The sequence below is a fragment of the Papio anubis genome, chromosome 7, assembly GCF_008728515.1.
Source record: "Papio anubis isolate 15944 chromosome 7, Panubis1.0, whole genome shotgun sequence".
NCBI lineage: Eukaryota > Metazoa > Chordata > Mammalia > Primates > Cercopithecidae > Papio > Papio anubis.
In genome coordinates, this window is record NC_044982.1 from 49,866,724 (window position 1) to 49,885,949 (window position 19,226).

Below are 19,226 nucleotides of genomic sequence, written 5' to 3' on the forward strand. Positions count from 1 at the left end.
TTACTCCTGGCCCCTTCCTCCATCTGCAAAGTCAGCATGTAGAATCTTCAAGTCTCTCTCTCTGCCCTCTGCGTCTGCATCAGGTCTACTACTCTGACTCTGACCTGCCTGCTTCCCTTTCATGAGGACCTTTATGATTATGTTGGGCCCACCTGGATAATCTGGGATAACCCCTGTCTCAAGACCCCTAACTTAATTCCCCCACCCCTGCTTTGTTACATAGGTAACATATTCATAGGTTGTGGAGATTAGGACATAGACATCTTTTTTTGGGTGGGAGGTATTATTCTGCTTACCAGAGCCATTTACTTTGGATACTGTGATACAATTGAGGATTTGTTCATATGTGCTGCTTTATAATGCCCAAATTAAGAGGGAAATAAAAGAATAAAAATCCTAATGTGATATACCCTCTATCCACCCTGAACAATTACCATCACCTTCCCACCAAATATATCTATATCTATATATAAAAGTATAACATACGTCATATGCATGAGCGTAGAGTTGAGCTTTCACTTTTGAAGGCATGTGAGCAGTTTCTGCCAGGTTAAAGATGAAGAATGGTGTTTTCATCCTGGGGGTGGGGATAGGAACCTTCATTAAAATCATACAGTCAGTTGCACATTCAGGGCTAAATCTTCCAGGCTTCTCCACTGATAAGGGATGTACAAAATTCTTTATTGTATTATTTTCAGTTCTCTCATATTCATGGACATTTGCTCTGAACCAACAACAATCCCTCCACCAACCCGCCAAGATGCTGCATTCACACTAATGACTAAATCTTTTAGGAAAAAAGCCTACACTCGTCATCACTATTATACACTGTTCATCCTCCAAATGTACATTATTGTTATGCAAGAGAAGCCAGGAAAAGGGAAACCTGCTGAGTTAGCGAACACATCCCTTAAGGTACCCATCATGAAGCTCATGCCATGTGTGCCCAGTTCTTCCAAGGTGACTAGACCCTTAGACCCCATGAACTCATCCAGGTTGTATTCAGAATACCAATTAAATCAATACCTGTGTAAATAATGACCTGCTTTCTTCTTTTATGTGATTTCTTCCCAGCTTTCCCACATTCAATCACAGTAAATTGTGCAAACATACGGTATATCCTTGATCTATATTTACAATCATTATTTTGCAGCTGTATTTCTTGACCACTATTTAAAAACCTCTTCGAACTTATGTAAGCTCTTTGTATCATAACTGTTCTCCGTGTACAGTCCCTGGCTCAGACTGGACATCAATACATTTTTGCTGAAGGAAGCACTCCCTATGTACAAGATACTCCGTCTGCATTACTTAGGACTTTTACATTAATACTTAGGCCAAAGTTTGTTAGTGTTATTATGATTTAAAAAAAAAAAAAAACAATGACAGGAACCAAAAGAAGTTGCATCACTATGAAATGTTCCATATAGGACAGGATGACCTCTCTCTTCTCTGAACTACAGGAAAGTATAGGCTCCATCAGATTAATATTCTAATCTCCTTTAACATGTCTGTCTGCTCATTAGACTATGCACTTCATGAGGGTAGGAAGTGTGTCGTATTCATATGTGTAGCTTCAATGCCTAGCACGGTGCCTGGCCTCCAGTAAGTATTAAATAAGTGCTTAACTAATTAACAGGCACATTACAAATGGAGGCAAGGTTGTAATGATTAATTTCTACTCAATCAATTACACTCACTTTAATTAAGGCAAGAAAGCATAGGAGAGATGAGTGTTCCAGAGGCAGACAGATGTGAACTTTGGACTCCATCAATAGCAGCAGTGTGCCCTTGGACAAGTAGCCTTTCCACATCCAGTTTGTTCTTTTATAAAACAATAACCTCAGAGGTTATTGTGGGGATGAACTGAAATATTCACGTATGATTAGCACAGTGCCTCAAAAACATAATTGCTCATAAATGTTATTTTCATTATCACTACTCACCCCTACTCTTGAAATTAAAACTGCCATAGGCTACTTCCCTGTCATATTAAAAATAGACTGCACACACAAAAATGTAGATTAGTCACCTCGCTTGCCACATTTCTTCATTGGCCACAGATTCCCAAGAAGATGGATCAAACCTGTAGTTACAAGAAAACAGTAATATTTTTCTGTCATCCACTTTTTTTTTTTTTTTTTTTGAGAAAGAATTTTGCTCTTGTTGCCCAGGCTGGAATGCAATGGTGCGATCTCGGCTCACTGCAACCTCCGCCTCCTGGGTTCAAGTGATTCTCCAGCCCTGGCCTCCCAAGTAGCTGGGATTACAGGCACCTGCCACCACATCCAGCTAATTTTTGTATTTTTAGTAGAAATGGAGTTTCACCATGTTGGCTAGGCTGGTTTCGAACTCCTGACCTTAAGTGATCACCTGCTTTGGCCTCCCAAAGTACTGGGATTACAGGCGTGAGCCACTATGCCCAGCCATCATCCACATCTTTGCAAAGGATACATCATGACTGTTTTATCATCTGACAAGGCCAATAAAATAAGATGAATCTTGAAATACTGATAGTGATCAAATTAATAAACTTGTTCTCCTAAAAAAGTTGAATTATAAGGAAGTTTGGGTTTTGGTAAATATCTTTTTTAAAATTTTTAAAAATTATACTTTAAGTTCTAGGGTACATGTGCACAATGTGCAGGTTTGCTACATATGTATACATGTGCCATGTTGGTGTGCTGCACCCATTAACTCATCATTTACATTAAGAATATCTCCTAATGGTATCCCTCCCCACTCCCATCACCCCACCACAGGACCCAGTGTGTGATGTTCCCCTTCCTGTGTCCAAGTGTTCTCATTGTTCAATTCCCATCTATGAGTGAAAACGTGGTGTTTGGTTTTCTGTCCTTGTAATAGCTTGCTAAGAATGATGGTTTCCAGCTTCATCCATGTCCCTACAAAGGACATGAACTTATCCTTTTTTATGGCTGCATAGTATTCCATGGTGTATATGTGCCACATTTTCTTAATTCAGTCTATCACTGATGGACATTTGGGTTGGTTCCAAGTCTCTGCTATTGTGAATAGTGCTGCAATAAACATACGTGTGCATGTCTTTATAGCAGCATGATTTAGAATCCTTTGGGTATATACCCAGTAATGGTATATTATTATTGGCTGGGTCAAATGGTAGTTCTAGTTCTATCTTCTTAATCTGCATAATGAGCTCCCATGCCTCAAGAGAGCAAACAGAAGATCAATGGGAAGACATTGGAAGTATCTGGGGAGCCAGCCGTTCATAAGAACTGTATGTTAGATGGCAACAGGGCAGAGGTGAAGTGTAGGTCACTCTATGGACAGAGGTAAGAGCCAAAGAGCTGTGAGACAAGGGGATCAGCCTGAAGAGAAGGGACTCCTGCCTTGGGAAATCACTGCTGGAGCTTTGATGCTGCTCAAAGAACAATGGCCAAGCCATTTGACTTTTCTTTCTCTTAATTAAAAATTTTCTTACTATGTATATATTTGATAGAATGGGGATAGTGAGCAATGTTATGTACCGGTACTAGTTGTTCAGCTGCTCTTTTTCTTATGATGGCCGTAGAGTGCTTTGATCATCCATCTCTGGCTGTTATACAACAATGTGGTCTGTATTTGTGCATACTGACTTTTCAAAAAACCTTTACAGTATTTTAAAATATAATCTTGTCTGTTGCTCTTAACCTATAAGCAATAGGTTATATAATCTTTAAATAATTCATAATTTCAAAAGTAAGTATTGGAGGCACATTTCTTTAGATAGTGACTCTGTGTATGTGTGAAAGCAAGTAAAAGAATCGCTACTCCATAGGTAGAGCAGCCTAGATAGTGACTCATTTTCTGTATAGGAAAGAGTAAACTCTATGTAGAAATGCTTAAAGGAAGGCTAGTAATGCCTCTAAAACATAACCAGGTTGATGCCAAGAAACTCTGAAAACAAAGTTACTTAAAGCTGAGTCTTCCCTCACAGAGAAGTTATCTGCCATTCCTAAAGAAAAAAAAAGTGACAAGTTTGCGCAAATGGAAACTATCATAAGCAACAGAATGCCTTTTAAAGTTCAACTGCAGTTAATGAACCTCTTCCGCTTTTAGGGCAATGAGCTATAGGATGGTGGACGATGTAGCATTCAAAGACTTGGAAGTAGAAGGTGCCATCATCTATCCCCCATCATGGTATCCACACAACCAGCACCCTCTTCCCTCCGCTCTCCCCACTGTTTTGTAAATAGGAGAACGAGAAAGACACGTTCTCTTTCTGTTGTATCATGGTATTTTGTGGGTAGCAAGTAACAATATTAACAATTAATAAAAAGTAAAACAAAAAAATTAAAAGGCATCTCAAAATGTAGTAGTTTTTTTGGGTACTCAAAACTGCTATGTTTATATGCATCAAAATGCAACTGCTGTTCATACCTTCCATATTCTTCAGTCCAGTTGTAGATATTTTTTGTAAGTTTAATCCATTCCTCAGGGTTGAATACAATCTCCAAAGGAACTAATTTGTCACAAGACCCCCATGGCCAAAGTGAGTAGTTCTTTTTCCAGGTTGGGTCGCCTTCATGAATTCCTATGCAAACAAATGTTTCTTTTCTGTTGGAAACAGAAAAATACATGATGTACTTAAAATTTAAAGTTCTAAATGTTAAGTAAATATAATTAATGAAAGATCATTTTTAGATTTTTTTCCCAATATTTATTACCTATATGATTTTGGAAAAATTACTGAACTATCTGGGTCTAGTCTTCTCATTTGTGAAACAGGTACAACAACTATCTTTCAGAGCTGTTTAAGATTAATGAGATATCTGATATAATTAAGTGTCAAAACATAATAGAGGCTGGACGTGGTGGTTCACACTTGTAATCCCAACACTTTGGGGCTGAGGTGAGGTCAGGGGTTTGAGACCAGCCTGGGCAACACAGTGAGATCCCCATCTCTATTTATTTAAAAAAATAATAATAAAGTTCTAGTTCTGGAGAAGAAGGAATAACTATAGTCTACCTTGTCTCTCCCACTGTACACAACTTTAATTCCTGGACACAGAATATGTGGAGCAGCTATCTGAGGACTCTGAAAAGTAAATGGTAGAAAGAAGATTGAGAAAAAAGACCAGAATTAGACGTTCTACCACATTAGTGATAAGTTTACCATTTTTCTGCCACCATGGGGGAAAAAAGGAAGCTCAAAACTCAGAAGTATGTTTCAAATAAGGACCAAAAAAGCTCCAAGAAAAGTCCCCACATTTTTTTGTAGCCCAAGAAGTAGAAAAGGGGACTAAGGTTTGGAGACAGTGGAGGAAATCCCCCAGGTCTTTTTCCTTCTCTCCTTTCCCAGGTGCCAGGCAACACTGTGGCATTAGTGGAGGCAGCAGCATAGTGAGAGTAGCGGTGGGTTGGCAGGCACCCAAAACTTCTCTCTAAGCAGAGGCATTGTGGTTCCAAGAGTGTGGGGCAAATCTCCATTGCTTTTTGTCTCTCTCTGTCCTTCAGCCTGGCTCCAGATGCAGACACAGTCACGGGAAGGGCATAGCAGAAGAAAGAAATTAAAGCCCCAGCTTTCTGGCCAGAGAACCAAAAAGGAAGGCCCCAGCAAGTTGGAAAGTAATGGGGTGACCACAGAAAGGAGAGAGATGAAGAGAGTAATCCCATAAAGTTGTATATAAGCTCCTTGCTTATCTCTGAGCTGAGCATGCACAGCTCTGACCCTAAACAGAGTTTGTAAAATTAACCACAGGGCAGACCACCACCCAGGTTCCAGACTGGGTACCCAGTAGTGTTACCATAGGTAGCTAGTCAGGATGAGCAGGGCAGGAGAGGGCTCCGCTCCGTCCCACCCCAACCCCACCAGGAATTTCAGAAAACCATCAGGTGATGGTCAGACAGTTGTCACACTGCTTCTCTAAAATAGTAACTGGTCACAGCCAGCACCAGGAAAAGGCAGTTTCCCAATAGATAGAAACACCTGAAACTGGTGATCAGCAACTTCCTGAAAAGATCTCAGGAACTGAACAAGTGGGCTCAAGCATGTGCACTAAGAGGCAAAATAGCAGAGTTTAATGGGTATATGATCTTCTAGGGCCATTCCACCAGTGAGGGAAGAACGCAAGTGAGCATGCATACAACTCCAGTAAACACACTGCACAGTCTCTCTCTCTCTCTCTTTTTTTTTTTTTTTTTGAGACAGAGTCTTGCTTTGTAGCCCAGGATGGAGTGCAGTGGCACGATCTTGGCTCACTGCAGCTTCCACCTCCCAGGCTCAAGCAATCATCCTGCCTCAGCCTCCAGAGTAGCTGGGATTACAGGCATGCACCACCATGCCTGGCTAATTTTTGTATTTTTAGTAAAGCCAGGGTTTTTCCATGTTGGCCAGGCTGGTCTTGAACTCCTGACCTCAGGTGATCCACTGGCCTTAGCTTCCCAAAGTGCTGGGATTGTGGGCATGAATCACTGTGCCTGGTCCACAGTGCACATTCTCACCTCCCAAGTGCTAGCAGGCTACTGCACAACCAGGCAGTTCAACCCCAGGGAAGAATCAGGGCAGAAGGGACGCAAGACCTTAGAAGTATGCCAACATAGTAACCCTGAGTCAAAGGTCAAATGGGGCAACTTGTCTTTCAAGTCACCTGCTTGGCCTTCTTCCAAGTGTAGTTTCCTTCCTTTCACTTCTGCTTTAGAGCTTTTAATAAATTTTACTCCTGCTCTAAAACTTGCCCTGATCTCTCCTTCTGTCTTATGCCCCTCAGTTGAATTATTTCTTCTGAGGAGGCAAGAATTGAAGTTGCTGCAGACCTCTATGGGTTTGCTGCCAGTAACTCAGACACTCGCCACCGGTAACAGTAGCAGACCCATGGGATTGATCCAAATAGCACTGCAAATGCTTTGGAAACAGAACTGGTATTGGAACCACAGTTCACAGAAGGCAGGCCAGAATTTGAAAGCTGAGATTAACCTGGCCAAGGGCTTGCTAAACAAACAAACCAAAAAGTCATCATTCTCCTTGGGATTTAAATAAGACCCAAATACACAAAATTTTTTTTACAATTCAAAATTACTCAGCATATGAAGAACCAGAAAAACCTCAACTGATAAAGGAAAAGACAATCAATAGATGTCAATTCTAAGATGACACAAATGCTAGAATTGTCAGTCAAAGACTTTAAAACAACGATTATAACCATGCAAAGAAGGGCAAATACTCTAGAAACAAAAGGAAAGATGGAGAAGCTCAATAAAAAAGTAAAATATATAAAAAGGAACCAAATAGCTTAATATAAGTTTGGCGAGACAGTATGTCAGGGAATTTGGAGAGAGAGAGAGAGAGAGAGAGAGAGAGAGAAAGATACAATTTAAACAAAAAAAGAAAAACACTGAAAAAAAGTACAGAGTTCAGGCATCTGTGGGACAGTACCAAAAGGTCTAAATTCATTTCATCGGAGTCTCAGAAGGAGAAAAGAAAGACTGTGAAACAGGAAAAAATATTTAAAGACATAATATATGGAAAGTTCCCAAATGTTTTGAAAGATACAGTCTTACAGGTTGAAGAAACTTGGTGAACTCCAAACAAGTTAACTCAAAGAAATCCATGCTAAAATATATTATAATCAAACAACTGAAAACTAAAGACAAATAAAAAGTCTTGATAATGGCCAGAGAAAAACAATACATTTCACCTAGGGGAACAATTATTTGAATTACCATAGATTTCTACTTAGAAGCTACTACACAGGCCAAAGAAATGTAACTTACATTTTTTTTTTTTTTTTGAGATAGGGTTTTGTTCTGTTGCCTAGGCTGGAGTACAGTGGCACAATCATAGCTCACTGCAGCCTCAAACTCCTGGATTCAAACAATCTTCCCACCTCAGCTGCCCAAGTAGTTGGGATCACAGGTGTGCACCACCACGGCCAGCTAATTTTTTTTTTTTTTTTGTAGCAACAGGGTTTCCCTATGTAGTAAAGGTTGGTCTTGAACTCCTGGGCTCAAGCAATCCTCCTGCCCTCAGCCTCCCAAAGTGCTGGAATTACAGGCATGAGCCATTGTGCCCAGCCTAAAGTATTATTTTTAAAATGCTGAAGAAAATAGTATTATCAACCCAGAATTCTATTTCCACAAATATTCTTCAAAAAAGAAGGTGAAATAAAGACATTTTTAGATAAAGGAAAACTAAGAGAATTCACTGTTAATAGTCTTGGTTCTCAGAATGAAGGGAAATCATACAAGAGGAAAATGTGGAATATCAGGATTGAAGAAAGAACAACAGATCTGGTAAGTATCTGAATAAATATTGTAGACTATTTTTTTCTCTTAAGTTCTTTAATATCTGTATGACTACTGAAATAAAAATGACCCGATCTGACATAACATATAACACAAAAAGTAAAAGACTTATATGGCAGTAAGGTTTCCACATTCTGCTTGAAGTGGTAAATTATTACTCCTACATAGACCATGAAAAGTTAAGTGTGGATGCTGCAATCTCAACAGCAACCAACTTCAAAAAAAACTAAACAACAAAAACTTTACCAAGCGATACAGTAAAAAATCTCAACACACATTTTAAAAAGAAATACAAAAAGTCAGCCAGGCACAGTGGCTCACGCCTGTAATCCTAGCACTTTGGGAGGCCAAGGCAGGTGGATCACTTGAGGTCAGGAGTTTGAGACCAGCCTGGCCAAAATGGTGAAACCTCCGTCTCTACCAAAAATACAAAAATTAGCTGGGCATGGTGGCACATGCCTGTAATCCCAGCTACTTAAGAGGCTGAGGCAGGAGAATCGCTAGAACCTGGGAGGCAGAGGTTGCAGTGAGCCAAGATTGTGCCACTGTACTCCTGCCTGGGTGACAGAGTGAGACTTCGTCTCAAAAGAAAAAAAAAAAAAAAAAGAAATACAAAAAGTCAATTAATCTAAAAAAATACAATAAAATAGTAGACATACATGTAAGCATATCAATATTTATATTAAAAGCAAATGGTCTAAACACAGCAATTAAAGATAGAGATATCTGAGATAGTAAAACAAGACTCAAATATATACTGTCTACAAAACACCCATTTTAAATATGATATAGGTTGGTTAGAAACAAAAGGATGAAAAAGATAAACCACAAAAACATGAATTAAGTTAAAACCAATAAAAAACCCCAGAAGATTTTTTTCCTTTGGTATAGACAGAGAAAAGTGCAAATATAATGCAATGAAGAAAGGATAATCTTTGTAGCAAAGAGTATGAGGACAATTTGATATCCAAACACAAAAACAAAACTACAGAACTCATAGAACAAAACATGAGAAAATCTTTGTGACCTGGCATTAGGCAAAGAGTTCTTAGATATGATACCAACAATATAATTCATAGAAGAAAAAAATTGGATTTGAATTTCAAAGAAATAAAAAAGTTTTGCTCTGCAAAAGACACTTGTAAAAGACAAGCAACTAACTGCGAGACAATATTTACAAACTGCATATTTGACAGAGGTTGTGTACCTAGAACATATACAGATCTTTCAAAACTCAACAATAAGAAAACAAACAACTCAATCCCAACCCTATGCAGAAAAACATACTCACACACAAACGTAGATGAACGTTTATAGCAGCTCTACGTATAAACACCCCAAACTGGAAACAACCCAACTGTCCTTCAATGAGTAGAAGGATAAACAAACCACAGTACATCCATACAATGAAACATTACTTAGAAACAAAAAGAATGAACTATCGATACACACAGCAACTAGGATGGTTCTCAAAGGCATTACACTGAGTGAAATATACCAATATCAACAGGTTACATACATACTTTGATTCTATTCATATGACATTCAGGAAAAGGTAAAGCTATAATGATGAAGAACAGATCAGTGGTTGCCAAAGTTAGGCCTGAGGGGACAGTATGACTATACAGGAGCAGCACAGGAAAGTTCATGGAATCATGGACTGCTCTGTGTCCTGACTGCTGTGGTGGTTACACAAATGTACACATGTGTTAAAATTCATAGAACTGTATACCACACCCCCTAAAAAGAAAAGTAAATATTACTGCTTGTTAAAATAATAGGTGCTCACTAAACATTAGCTAGCTTCCTTTCAGAGGTACACATTTAGATAACTTTCATGTGATGATGGTCCATCCCTTTGAGGGGAAAAAAAATATCTATCACATGCCTTTAAATAATGCATGTCCTTTGACTTAGTAATTTTACTTCTGATAATCGATGCTAATAATTTAAAATTCTGCCCCTCCACAAAAAAACCTACATATACAAAGCAGTTGTTGTAGGTATAAATTTATTATAGTTAAAATTAGATACCATGTTAAATATCTCCTAATAGTTTTATTCACTTATTATGTTTAAATTATAGTACATGTATTTACAAATAGTTTGTAAAAACATAAGGAAATTGTTTTATGATAGTAAGTATAAAAAACAGGACACTTATGCTTTTACCTTTGTAAGACATATGCATTTTTTATATGTGTGTTGTTTCTGAGTGACTAGGACAATGTTTTCTTCTAGTTTTAAAAAAAAATTCTCATTCTGTAACAAACACATGCAACTTTTACAATTAAAAACTATTTAAAGAACTGATATTAATAAGTCATATTTATGCAGTGATCTTTGTTAGTCAAAAATATTAACAATAAAACTTTATGGGGCAGAATGTTCATCATCATTGTATATTATAATAGCAAAAGTCTAGAAACAGAGAGAATATCACAAAAAATCGAATATTTGTTATATTATTATGCATCTTATGAGAATATTAGCCAAAAATGACAATAATATACATGGAGAAATGCTCATGATATAATGGTAGGTTAAAAAAAATTGGACAGATAATGATATCTCAGCTATCTATAATACAGTATGTATGAGTATGTGTATTTTAAAAATAAGTCATTCATGTAAAAGATGAGTGGAATCCAACAATATTTATCAAAATACTAACAGCACCTGTCCTTGGGAGACAGATGATACTGATCATCTTTACACTTTTCTGTGTTGTTTAAGTTTCCTCAAAGAACATACGACATTTCCATCATATTGTTCTTGGAACATTTTGGACATGCAGTTTTTATTTTAAAAATGCTGAATGAATGTCCCCAAACAGAATTAATGGCTTCCTTATCCATGCTGCCAGAATACTTGGCATATGTTGTCAGTTAAGTTATCTATCTGTTCAGTAAACACCTACTGAGCATTTACTATGTCTGACACTTTACAAGGCATTGATAGTATAGAACTTATCCCACCAAATTATGGCTAGTCGTATTCACATCTATGTATGTACACAACTAGATTGTGTTCTACTTGGATTTGTAACTGAACCTCATTCATCTTTCTACTGCCGGAGCCTAATACAAGTTGTAACGCAGTAGACATTCAGTAAATGCTTGTGGGATTGAATTCTTGAAAATTCACAAAAATGCCAATTTGGGGATGTTAATGGTTCCTAATATTTTATCTAGAATAGAATAATTAAATGTTACTCTCACAGCACATTTATACCCATTACTTTCGTTTACTCCATGAGCCACATAAACTTCAGGCTCTAAACACCCAAAATACCACATTATTATGTTCTTAGCAAGGGATAATTTAACTTTGGGATTTACAAAGATATTCTGAAGTCTTCTTTATAAGAAAAAAGAAATCATGAAATAAGTGTTTCTTCTTCAAGCTCTGGACAATCTTAAGCGCTTCATGGCAGAAGAAATGTTCAACACTATACCATTGGGGGAATTATTTATTCTTGACCTAACTACAAATAATTTTATGTTCTCAAGTATAGAATTCACAATTCTCATATTTTATCTCAGCTAGCATAAACTACGTGTTTTTCTTATTTATAAAAATGTCTTATCCTTTATAAAAATCTTTAAGCTATTTTTATACAGTGATTATTCCTGAAAACATTTGCTTTACACTTAAAAGGGGGACCATAGTGTTGATCGGGGGAACTATAATTGCTTGCCATCCACCTGCAATGATTTCAAGTAGGCAGGCACATCTCCAATTTCTGTGAATTGTACTCAGATCTTATTTGCTGTTCTTGCTAATCTGTCTTTATTTTTCCTTTACCCAAAACAATAACATTTATTTCTGCCTGGCCTTATTTATGCACAGATATTCAATTTAATTACAAAGATAATCTCACCAGTGACAGGGAAATAGGTATAGAAAATTGGTCTTTTGGATGAGGCACAGCTGCTACAGAAACAATTTCAGAAAAGCTTAAGATTTTAGAAAAGCTATTACATAAAAAGAATGCTTACTGTTTATTTACTTCAAGAAAATGATAAAGATTAAATGTGACCATTCCACTAGGTAATATTCCTTCCACAGGATTCCACCGGTTCCCAGGAAAGTTGACACCTGGCAAGTGCTTTGCCATCTTGGGTAAATACCACTCATAAGTCATCATCTGCCAGAAAAGTCACACATGATGTCAGACTTCTAATATATTTCTTAAAAAGAATCAAGTTTATCAAGTAATGGCAAAAACCTAAATTACTTTTGCACCAATCTAATACATATATAATTGAAAAATATAAGCACAACTGAGAATGTGGTAATGATTACTTTTTTAGTGATGTAAACCTTGGATTTTATTATGACTATCATCAGTCACATCAGTACCTTCTTCCAATTTACCTCCCACATTTGATTCCCCAGAAGGATCTTCCCCCATTCTAATACCTAGAGCAGGAGCCCCCAAACTGGGCTGCACAGCAGGGGCCAGCATTACTGCTGTGCTCTGCCTCCTGTCAGATCAGTGGCAGCATTAGATTTTTCACAGGAGCGTCAACCTATTGTGAACTGCACATGTGAGGGATCTAAGCTACACGCTCCTTATGAGAATCTAATGCCTGATGATCTGAGGTGGAACAGTTTCATCCCAAGACCATTCCCCACCCCCACCCCCAACCCCCAGTCTGTGGAAATACTGTCCTTCATGAAACCAGTCCCTGGTGTAAAAAAGGTTGGGGACCACTGACCTAGAGAACGTGCATTCAACTTTAAGAACCAGTGTAAATATCACTTCCTTTGATGCCCTCCTCTGTCTCCACAGCCAGAATGGCATGCTCCTCTAGTACTTTGTACTCACCTCTATTAGAGCCTGCTCCTCACCAGACTGTGAGCTCCTAGAGAAAAGGCACTGTATTTTTTCATCTCTGTGTCTCTGCACCTAGCACATCGGCTGGCATAGAATAGTTCTCACATTTATTATTATTTTGAGACAGTCTTACTCTGTCACCAAGGCTGGAGTACAGTGATACGACCTCGGCTCACTGTAAGCTCCGCCTCCTGGGTTCAAGCGATTCTCCTACCTCAGTCTCCCGTGTAGCTGAGATTACAGGCATGTGCCACTATGCCCAACTAATTTTTGTGTTTTTGGTAGACACGGGGTTTCACCATGTTGGCCAGGCTGGTATCGAACTCCTGGCCTCAAGTGATACACCCGCGTTGGCCTCCCAAAGTTCTGGGATTACAGGCATGAGCCACCACGCCTGGCCAGTTCTCATGTTTGCTGAAGTTGAAATGCCTTTGATGGCCAGACTAGACAACCTAGACAAAATAGCCATTATTTTATTCATTCAAAAAAACAAGTATGCTCATCTATAATGAATAAGATATAACCCCTGCCCTGGAGAAGCTCAATCATGTAATAATCTAGGCCTCAAAGTTAAAAACTCTTTTGGCATTTCAAATTATCTGAATTTATTAGCAGCCCTATATTAATTACATATCCTTACACGTTTACACATTCTTTTGATTTAAATAATTTACTTATATTAGAAAAAATCATTTTACTTAATTCTATACTTAATACATACTTAACTCTATACTTTGATATGTATCCATTCCCTCTTTTTAAAGAAGAGACTCCCATTTATACCACCAAAGCTTTGTTATGTTTGGATATCATCATTTGAGAAATTGTGCTTATGTTTTACTTGTCTTATATATTTAACTAGCAAATGACAAAGTAATTTTAATCTAAGTCTAAACTGTAAATACTCAGAAAAATACTTACTGAATTAGGCTTTATTGCCCAATAGTTCCAGTTCTGGAGGATATTAACATTAATTACATACCCACTGTGTGCTATGGACTTTATTGTTCCTCATTTAATCTCATAATAACCTTGCTATGTGAGAATAACTGTATCAGACACTGTTGATTGTGCACTCCACAGTGAATACCTTCTTCTTTTTCACTAATGCAATCTTGATTTTGATCAGGTAGCTCAGGCTGCAATGTTTTCAGTCTAGTCGTTCTCCTTTGCTAATGAGCAGTTTAGGTGTGAGTATATGACTCAGTATGGGTCAGTGGGGCCTGAGTGGAGGTCTGCTGAGGGACTTCTGGGGCACATGTTATTCCCAGTAAATAGAAAGAGAGAGGGAGACACCCAGAAGAAGCACCGTGCTTTGTTTTAGGTTGTGATGTTTGGAACTGGGCATCCATCCTGTGACTGGGAGGGAAAAGTCAAGAGAATGGCAGAAAAGCCCTCAGAAACTGACGTCCCTGAACTGCTCATATTATGTTAGATAGGTGATCCTAACATCACCTATCTCCAGACTGCTCGTCATGTGAGGCTAAAAACTCAGTAATTTCAGTCAGATATTCGGTTTCTTGCATTCAAATGCATCCTAACTTATATAATGATGACTTACATTTCATAAATAAGGAAACAGAAGCTCTGAGAGGAAAAATCATTAGCCCCAAGTCACACATCCAGGAAGTGACAGAATGAGGACTTGAGTTTAGGTCTAATTCACTTCCTAATCCATGCTTCTCAACTACAGTAGCTGACATCCTAAACAGTGTTTAAAATCATAGTGTGGAACCACGTTATTAACAAATAACCTAGCTTTTGTCAGAAACTAGACTGAAGATCAAATTAATCAATCGGCATCCATGATATAAATGCAACTGCTTCTTAAAATGTAAAACTGTATATTTACGAACCTGTTCAAAGTTTTCTCCAAAAATTATAATTATTCATTAATTCAATAAAATGCATTCAGTACTATGCCTAATAATTTGTTCAATTGAATTAATCATATTATTCTTTTAAGATTAAGAATTTCTCTTTTCCTAATGACTGCTCTAAAAACACCAGAGACAGGCTTCCTCCCTTTTACGAATCTATGGCTCAAATAATAAATCTTACAGTTTAAATAGTTCTTCAACGAAAAAAAAAATGTTTTCATAGCCCTCAAAATTTTCACAAGTCCTCTTTTAATGTATTTTTGTCATAGCATTAACAAAGTTTATATAACAATTCTATAGCGTAATTATAGTTAAAAATTTCTATTTTGAGTAAAATGTTTACTTACCTACAGTATGATTTATTTCATATTCAATATAATTTATTTTAATCCCTGGACCAATGGGCAAGGTAAATTCGAATGGTTGAGTTAGCTGAACATAAAATAACAATTTTTTTTTTGAGACTGAGTCTCGCTCTGTCACCTAGGCTGGAGTACAGTGGTGCAATCTTGGCTCACTGCAAGCTCCACCTCCCAGGTTCACACCATTCTCCTGCCTCAGCCTCCCGAGTAGCTGGGACTACAGGCGTGTGCCACCATGCCCGGCTAATTTTTTGTATTTTTAGTAGAGATGGGGTTTCACCGTGTTAGCCAGCATGGTCTTGATCTCCTGACCTCATGATCTGTCTGCCTCGGCCTCCCAAAGTGCTGGGATTACAGGCGTGAGCCACTGCGCCCGGCCTGAATGTAAAATAACAATTTAAAAATAGATTTACAATACAACGAACACTTTTATGGTTTGTCACATGAACGAGAGACCTAAAATATTATGAATCTAACATGAAACACATTAATTCTTAAAACATTCAGTTTAAATGTTTTTAAATGAGAAGCAACTAGTGTGACTTACGCTATTAATTAAAATAAAAAAACAAGTATGCTCATACATATTCCACCTAACATGTAAAATGTCATATATATTCTAACAGTGATCATGAAAATGGTACCCACCATTTTAAAAAAGATGTTTTTTCCAAAACATATTTTTAAATCATTGCTATATTCTAAGTATATGTTTCATATACTTACTTCCTGATCCACTAATGAAATGTCAGGCCTCAACCCCTCACAGTAATGCATGTAACGGAGAGAATTTCCTGGCAAATCTCCTCTCAGTAAGATAATTGCATCATGAGGCATAGAGGTGAGAAGGTTCTTTGCGAATTTATCGATCACATAGTTGGTCCTTTGGTCACAAATGCTAAATAAAAGGGTCCAAAAAAATTAAAATAGCAACACTTTGCTACAGTTTTAACAAGACTAGGCTTATTTTCAATGCCATTCTTTTCCCATCATACAATACACATTCAGTGTTTCAATATATTCTAAAATAATACATATATCTGAAGAAAATATTATCGTCTGATAAGCAGCAGCTAATTGTGCAACTGAAAAAAAAATCAGTCTACTGCTTACTTCTGGAGTTTATAATCACCCCCACAAAGAGGGAATCAGTACACAAGAACAGGTCCTTTTTCCCCCTAAGTGCAATCCAATTTTATTTTTAGAAATTAAGATTTCTGATTCCACTTGGAATTCAAGGCAATTTTATGTTAACTCCATTTACTCAAAGGAACTTTCAGAAATGCAAAAGGAAATCTGCCCATTTCTGACTTGAATTTGTATGACATTTGTATGATTTTCTTGCATGTAGAGGTTGATCCTTTCCACTTCTCCCCTCCTGTGTTCCTCTCTGCCTTTGGAGATCAAGAAATCGCTAGGGGATGAGACCAATGAGAAGCAAGGGGAGGAAGAGTTTCCTGAGTTGTTTACTTCTCTCCAGGCATTATTTGCTATTGCCAATAACTTCATCCTTTTCAAGAATGAAGTGAACTTTCTAACTTCAAAGAAAAACTGCCATGAGTTCTAAGAGCATTCTATGAAAAAAGAAAAAGACGACAAAACAGTAATTAGTATTAAAAAATGAGACAAGCAATGTCCTTTCTGTTGTTATCAGGTCCATTACATTTGACGGAGCTGAGAAACACAGCCTCAAGTTGAATACCTGGGTTAGTATCACAAAGCAAAGGAACACCTCTAGGAACAGAATACTATCCCTGCCTTTGTAATCAATGTAAAAATTACTGTTTCCTACCTGCTTCCCTATGTTGCAGAGTGATGAGGCACATTTTGCCATCTAGCAAAGGTGCTACGTATTCCATTCCCCTGGGGCAAATGAAAAAAATCAAAACAAGATAAAAACACCTAGCCTGTGCAAACACGTCTGGGGTCGAACCTGGACTGCCCGAATGGCCTGAGCCAGGAGATGACTGGGATAAGAAAAGGCTGGGAAACACACTGTGAGTTTGGTGCACCTGCTTGAGCTAGCGATGATGTTGTGTCCAGGACATGCAGCCCCTTCTCTCAAGGTCTCCTGCTGGCCTTCCTAACACCAGCTCTACCCCAGTATTATAAAGAACAATGTTGTTTGTTTTTCTTTAACTTTTATTTTAGGTTCAGGGGTACATGTGTGGGTTTGTTATTTGTTATACAGGTAAATTCGTGTCACAGGGTTTGTTGTACAGATTATTTTGTCACCCAGGTTACTAAGCCTGGTACACAATAGTTACTTTTTTCTGATCCTCTTCCTCCTCCAAGCCTCCACTCTCAAGTAGGCCCCAGTGTCTGTTGTTCCCCATCTTTGTATCCATTATTTCTCATCATTTAGCTCCCACTTGTAAGTGAGAAGATGCAGTATTAGGTTTTCTGTTCCTGTGTTAATTTGCCAAGGATAATGGCCTCCAGCTCCATCCATGTTCCTAAAAAGGACATGATCTCATTCTTTTTATTGCTGCATAGTATTCCATGGTACACATGGACCACTTTTTCTTTTTCCAATCTGCCACTGATGGGCATTTAGGTTGATTCCATGTCTTTGTTACTGTGAATAGCACTGCAATAAACATTTGCATGCATGTGTCTTTATGGTAGAATGATTTCTATTCCTTTGGGTATATACCCAGTAATAAGATTGCAGGGTTGAATGGTAAGAACATTGGTTTTTAAAGTTAAGTTAAAAGAGAAAATTTAATCCTTTAAAATAATACCAGTTAAATCTTACTATAGCAAAATTCTAAGGGACTCTCTCTTCCAGTTCCATAATGTGTACTTGATATTGCTAGAAATAAACGAACTATAGTCTAAGACTTAGACATCTTTATGTTAGACTGAGATTCTTATTAAAATGGTTATTAAACAGATTTGGAAACATATATGTAATAGTAATAATATATGAGTTAAGAAACTTTGGAACTTAATTTTAAAATAATTAAGGCTGGTGTAGTGGCTCACACCTGTAATTCCAGCACTTTGGGAGGCTGAAGAGGGAGGCTTGCTTGAGACCAGCCTAGGCAACATAGTGAGACCTTGTCTCTACAAAAAAAAAAAAAAAAAGAAGAAAGAAAAAAGGCATGCCAACGGTGGCATGTGTCCATAGTCCCAGCCACTGAGGAGGCTGAGGCAGAGGACTGCTTGAGCCCAGGAGTTCAAGGCTGTAGTAAGCTACAATCATGCCACTGTACTCCAGCCTAGGGCACAGAATAAGACCTTGTCTCAAAAAAAAAAAAAAGTTAATATTTACTACTACAGAGTAAACTGGACATAAAGGGAAGCATAAAGTGAATTATTTTAGGGTATACAAAAAACCCTAAATCATTTTACTCTCCATCTAAGTGGTATTTTAGGTCACGAAATTTTACCTATACTAGGGATTCTAAAAGTATCTCTTGAGTTCTTTAGAGAAAAAGATACAAATAGTCTACATGCACCACCTAAACCCTTGTTTGCAATGGCCTGAAACCATACGTCGCCCATACTAAGATTCTGGTTCAGGAGGTTTAACAACCCTAAAAGCTAAAGAACTACTGCATTCAACCAAGCTGTCTCACTTTGAGTCCTGAAAACCAGTAGAAGTTAAAAATGAAATAAAGTGTTAGAATCTAAATATTCAGGTATCTCTGGCTTGACAGCTACTTTTCATAAAAATAACCATGTGTTACCTGTAATTAGAATATATTTGGTAAACTACAAAAAGAGTTGCAGAAAGCCATTCCAGACACTGAAGCCCATTGCTATTCAGCACTCTGTTAGTCTCAGACACAACTGCAGCCAAACCAATGCCAGCGAGGACAGCCACTACCGCATTGCTCTGCATCCAGAATCGTTCCACCTGTGAAAGAGACA

The 19,226-nt window shown here is 37.7% G+C and overlaps 1 protein-coding gene across 4 annotated transcripts in view; it reads right to left on the bottom strand.

Moving 5' to 3' along the window:
* The window catches only part of TMEM260 (transmembrane protein 260), a 63,610-nt gene that overhangs the window by 6,151 nt on the left and 38,233 nt on the right, over positions 1-19,226 (bottom strand). For 2 of the 4 annotated variants that reach the window (XM_031668086.1, XM_021941252.2), the window contains 6 exons: positions 19,043-19,212; positions 16,074-16,245; positions 12,264-12,412; positions 4,399-4,575; positions 2,033-2,086; positions 487-577 (listed from right to left, as the gene is read on the bottom strand). In XM_031668086.1, the coding sequence (XP_031523946.1) occupies positions 487-577; positions 2,033-2,086; positions 4,399-4,575; positions 12,264-12,412; positions 16,074-16,245; positions 19,043-19,212 (813 nt within the window). Of the gene's footprint in view, positions 1-486; positions 578-1,700; positions 1,867-1,946; positions 2,087-4,398; positions 4,576-12,263; positions 12,413-16,073; positions 16,246-19,042; positions 19,213-19,226 lie in introns of all 4 variants that reach the window. The other 2 variants (XR_002523366.2, XM_021941253.2) reach the window with 2 other exon arrangements.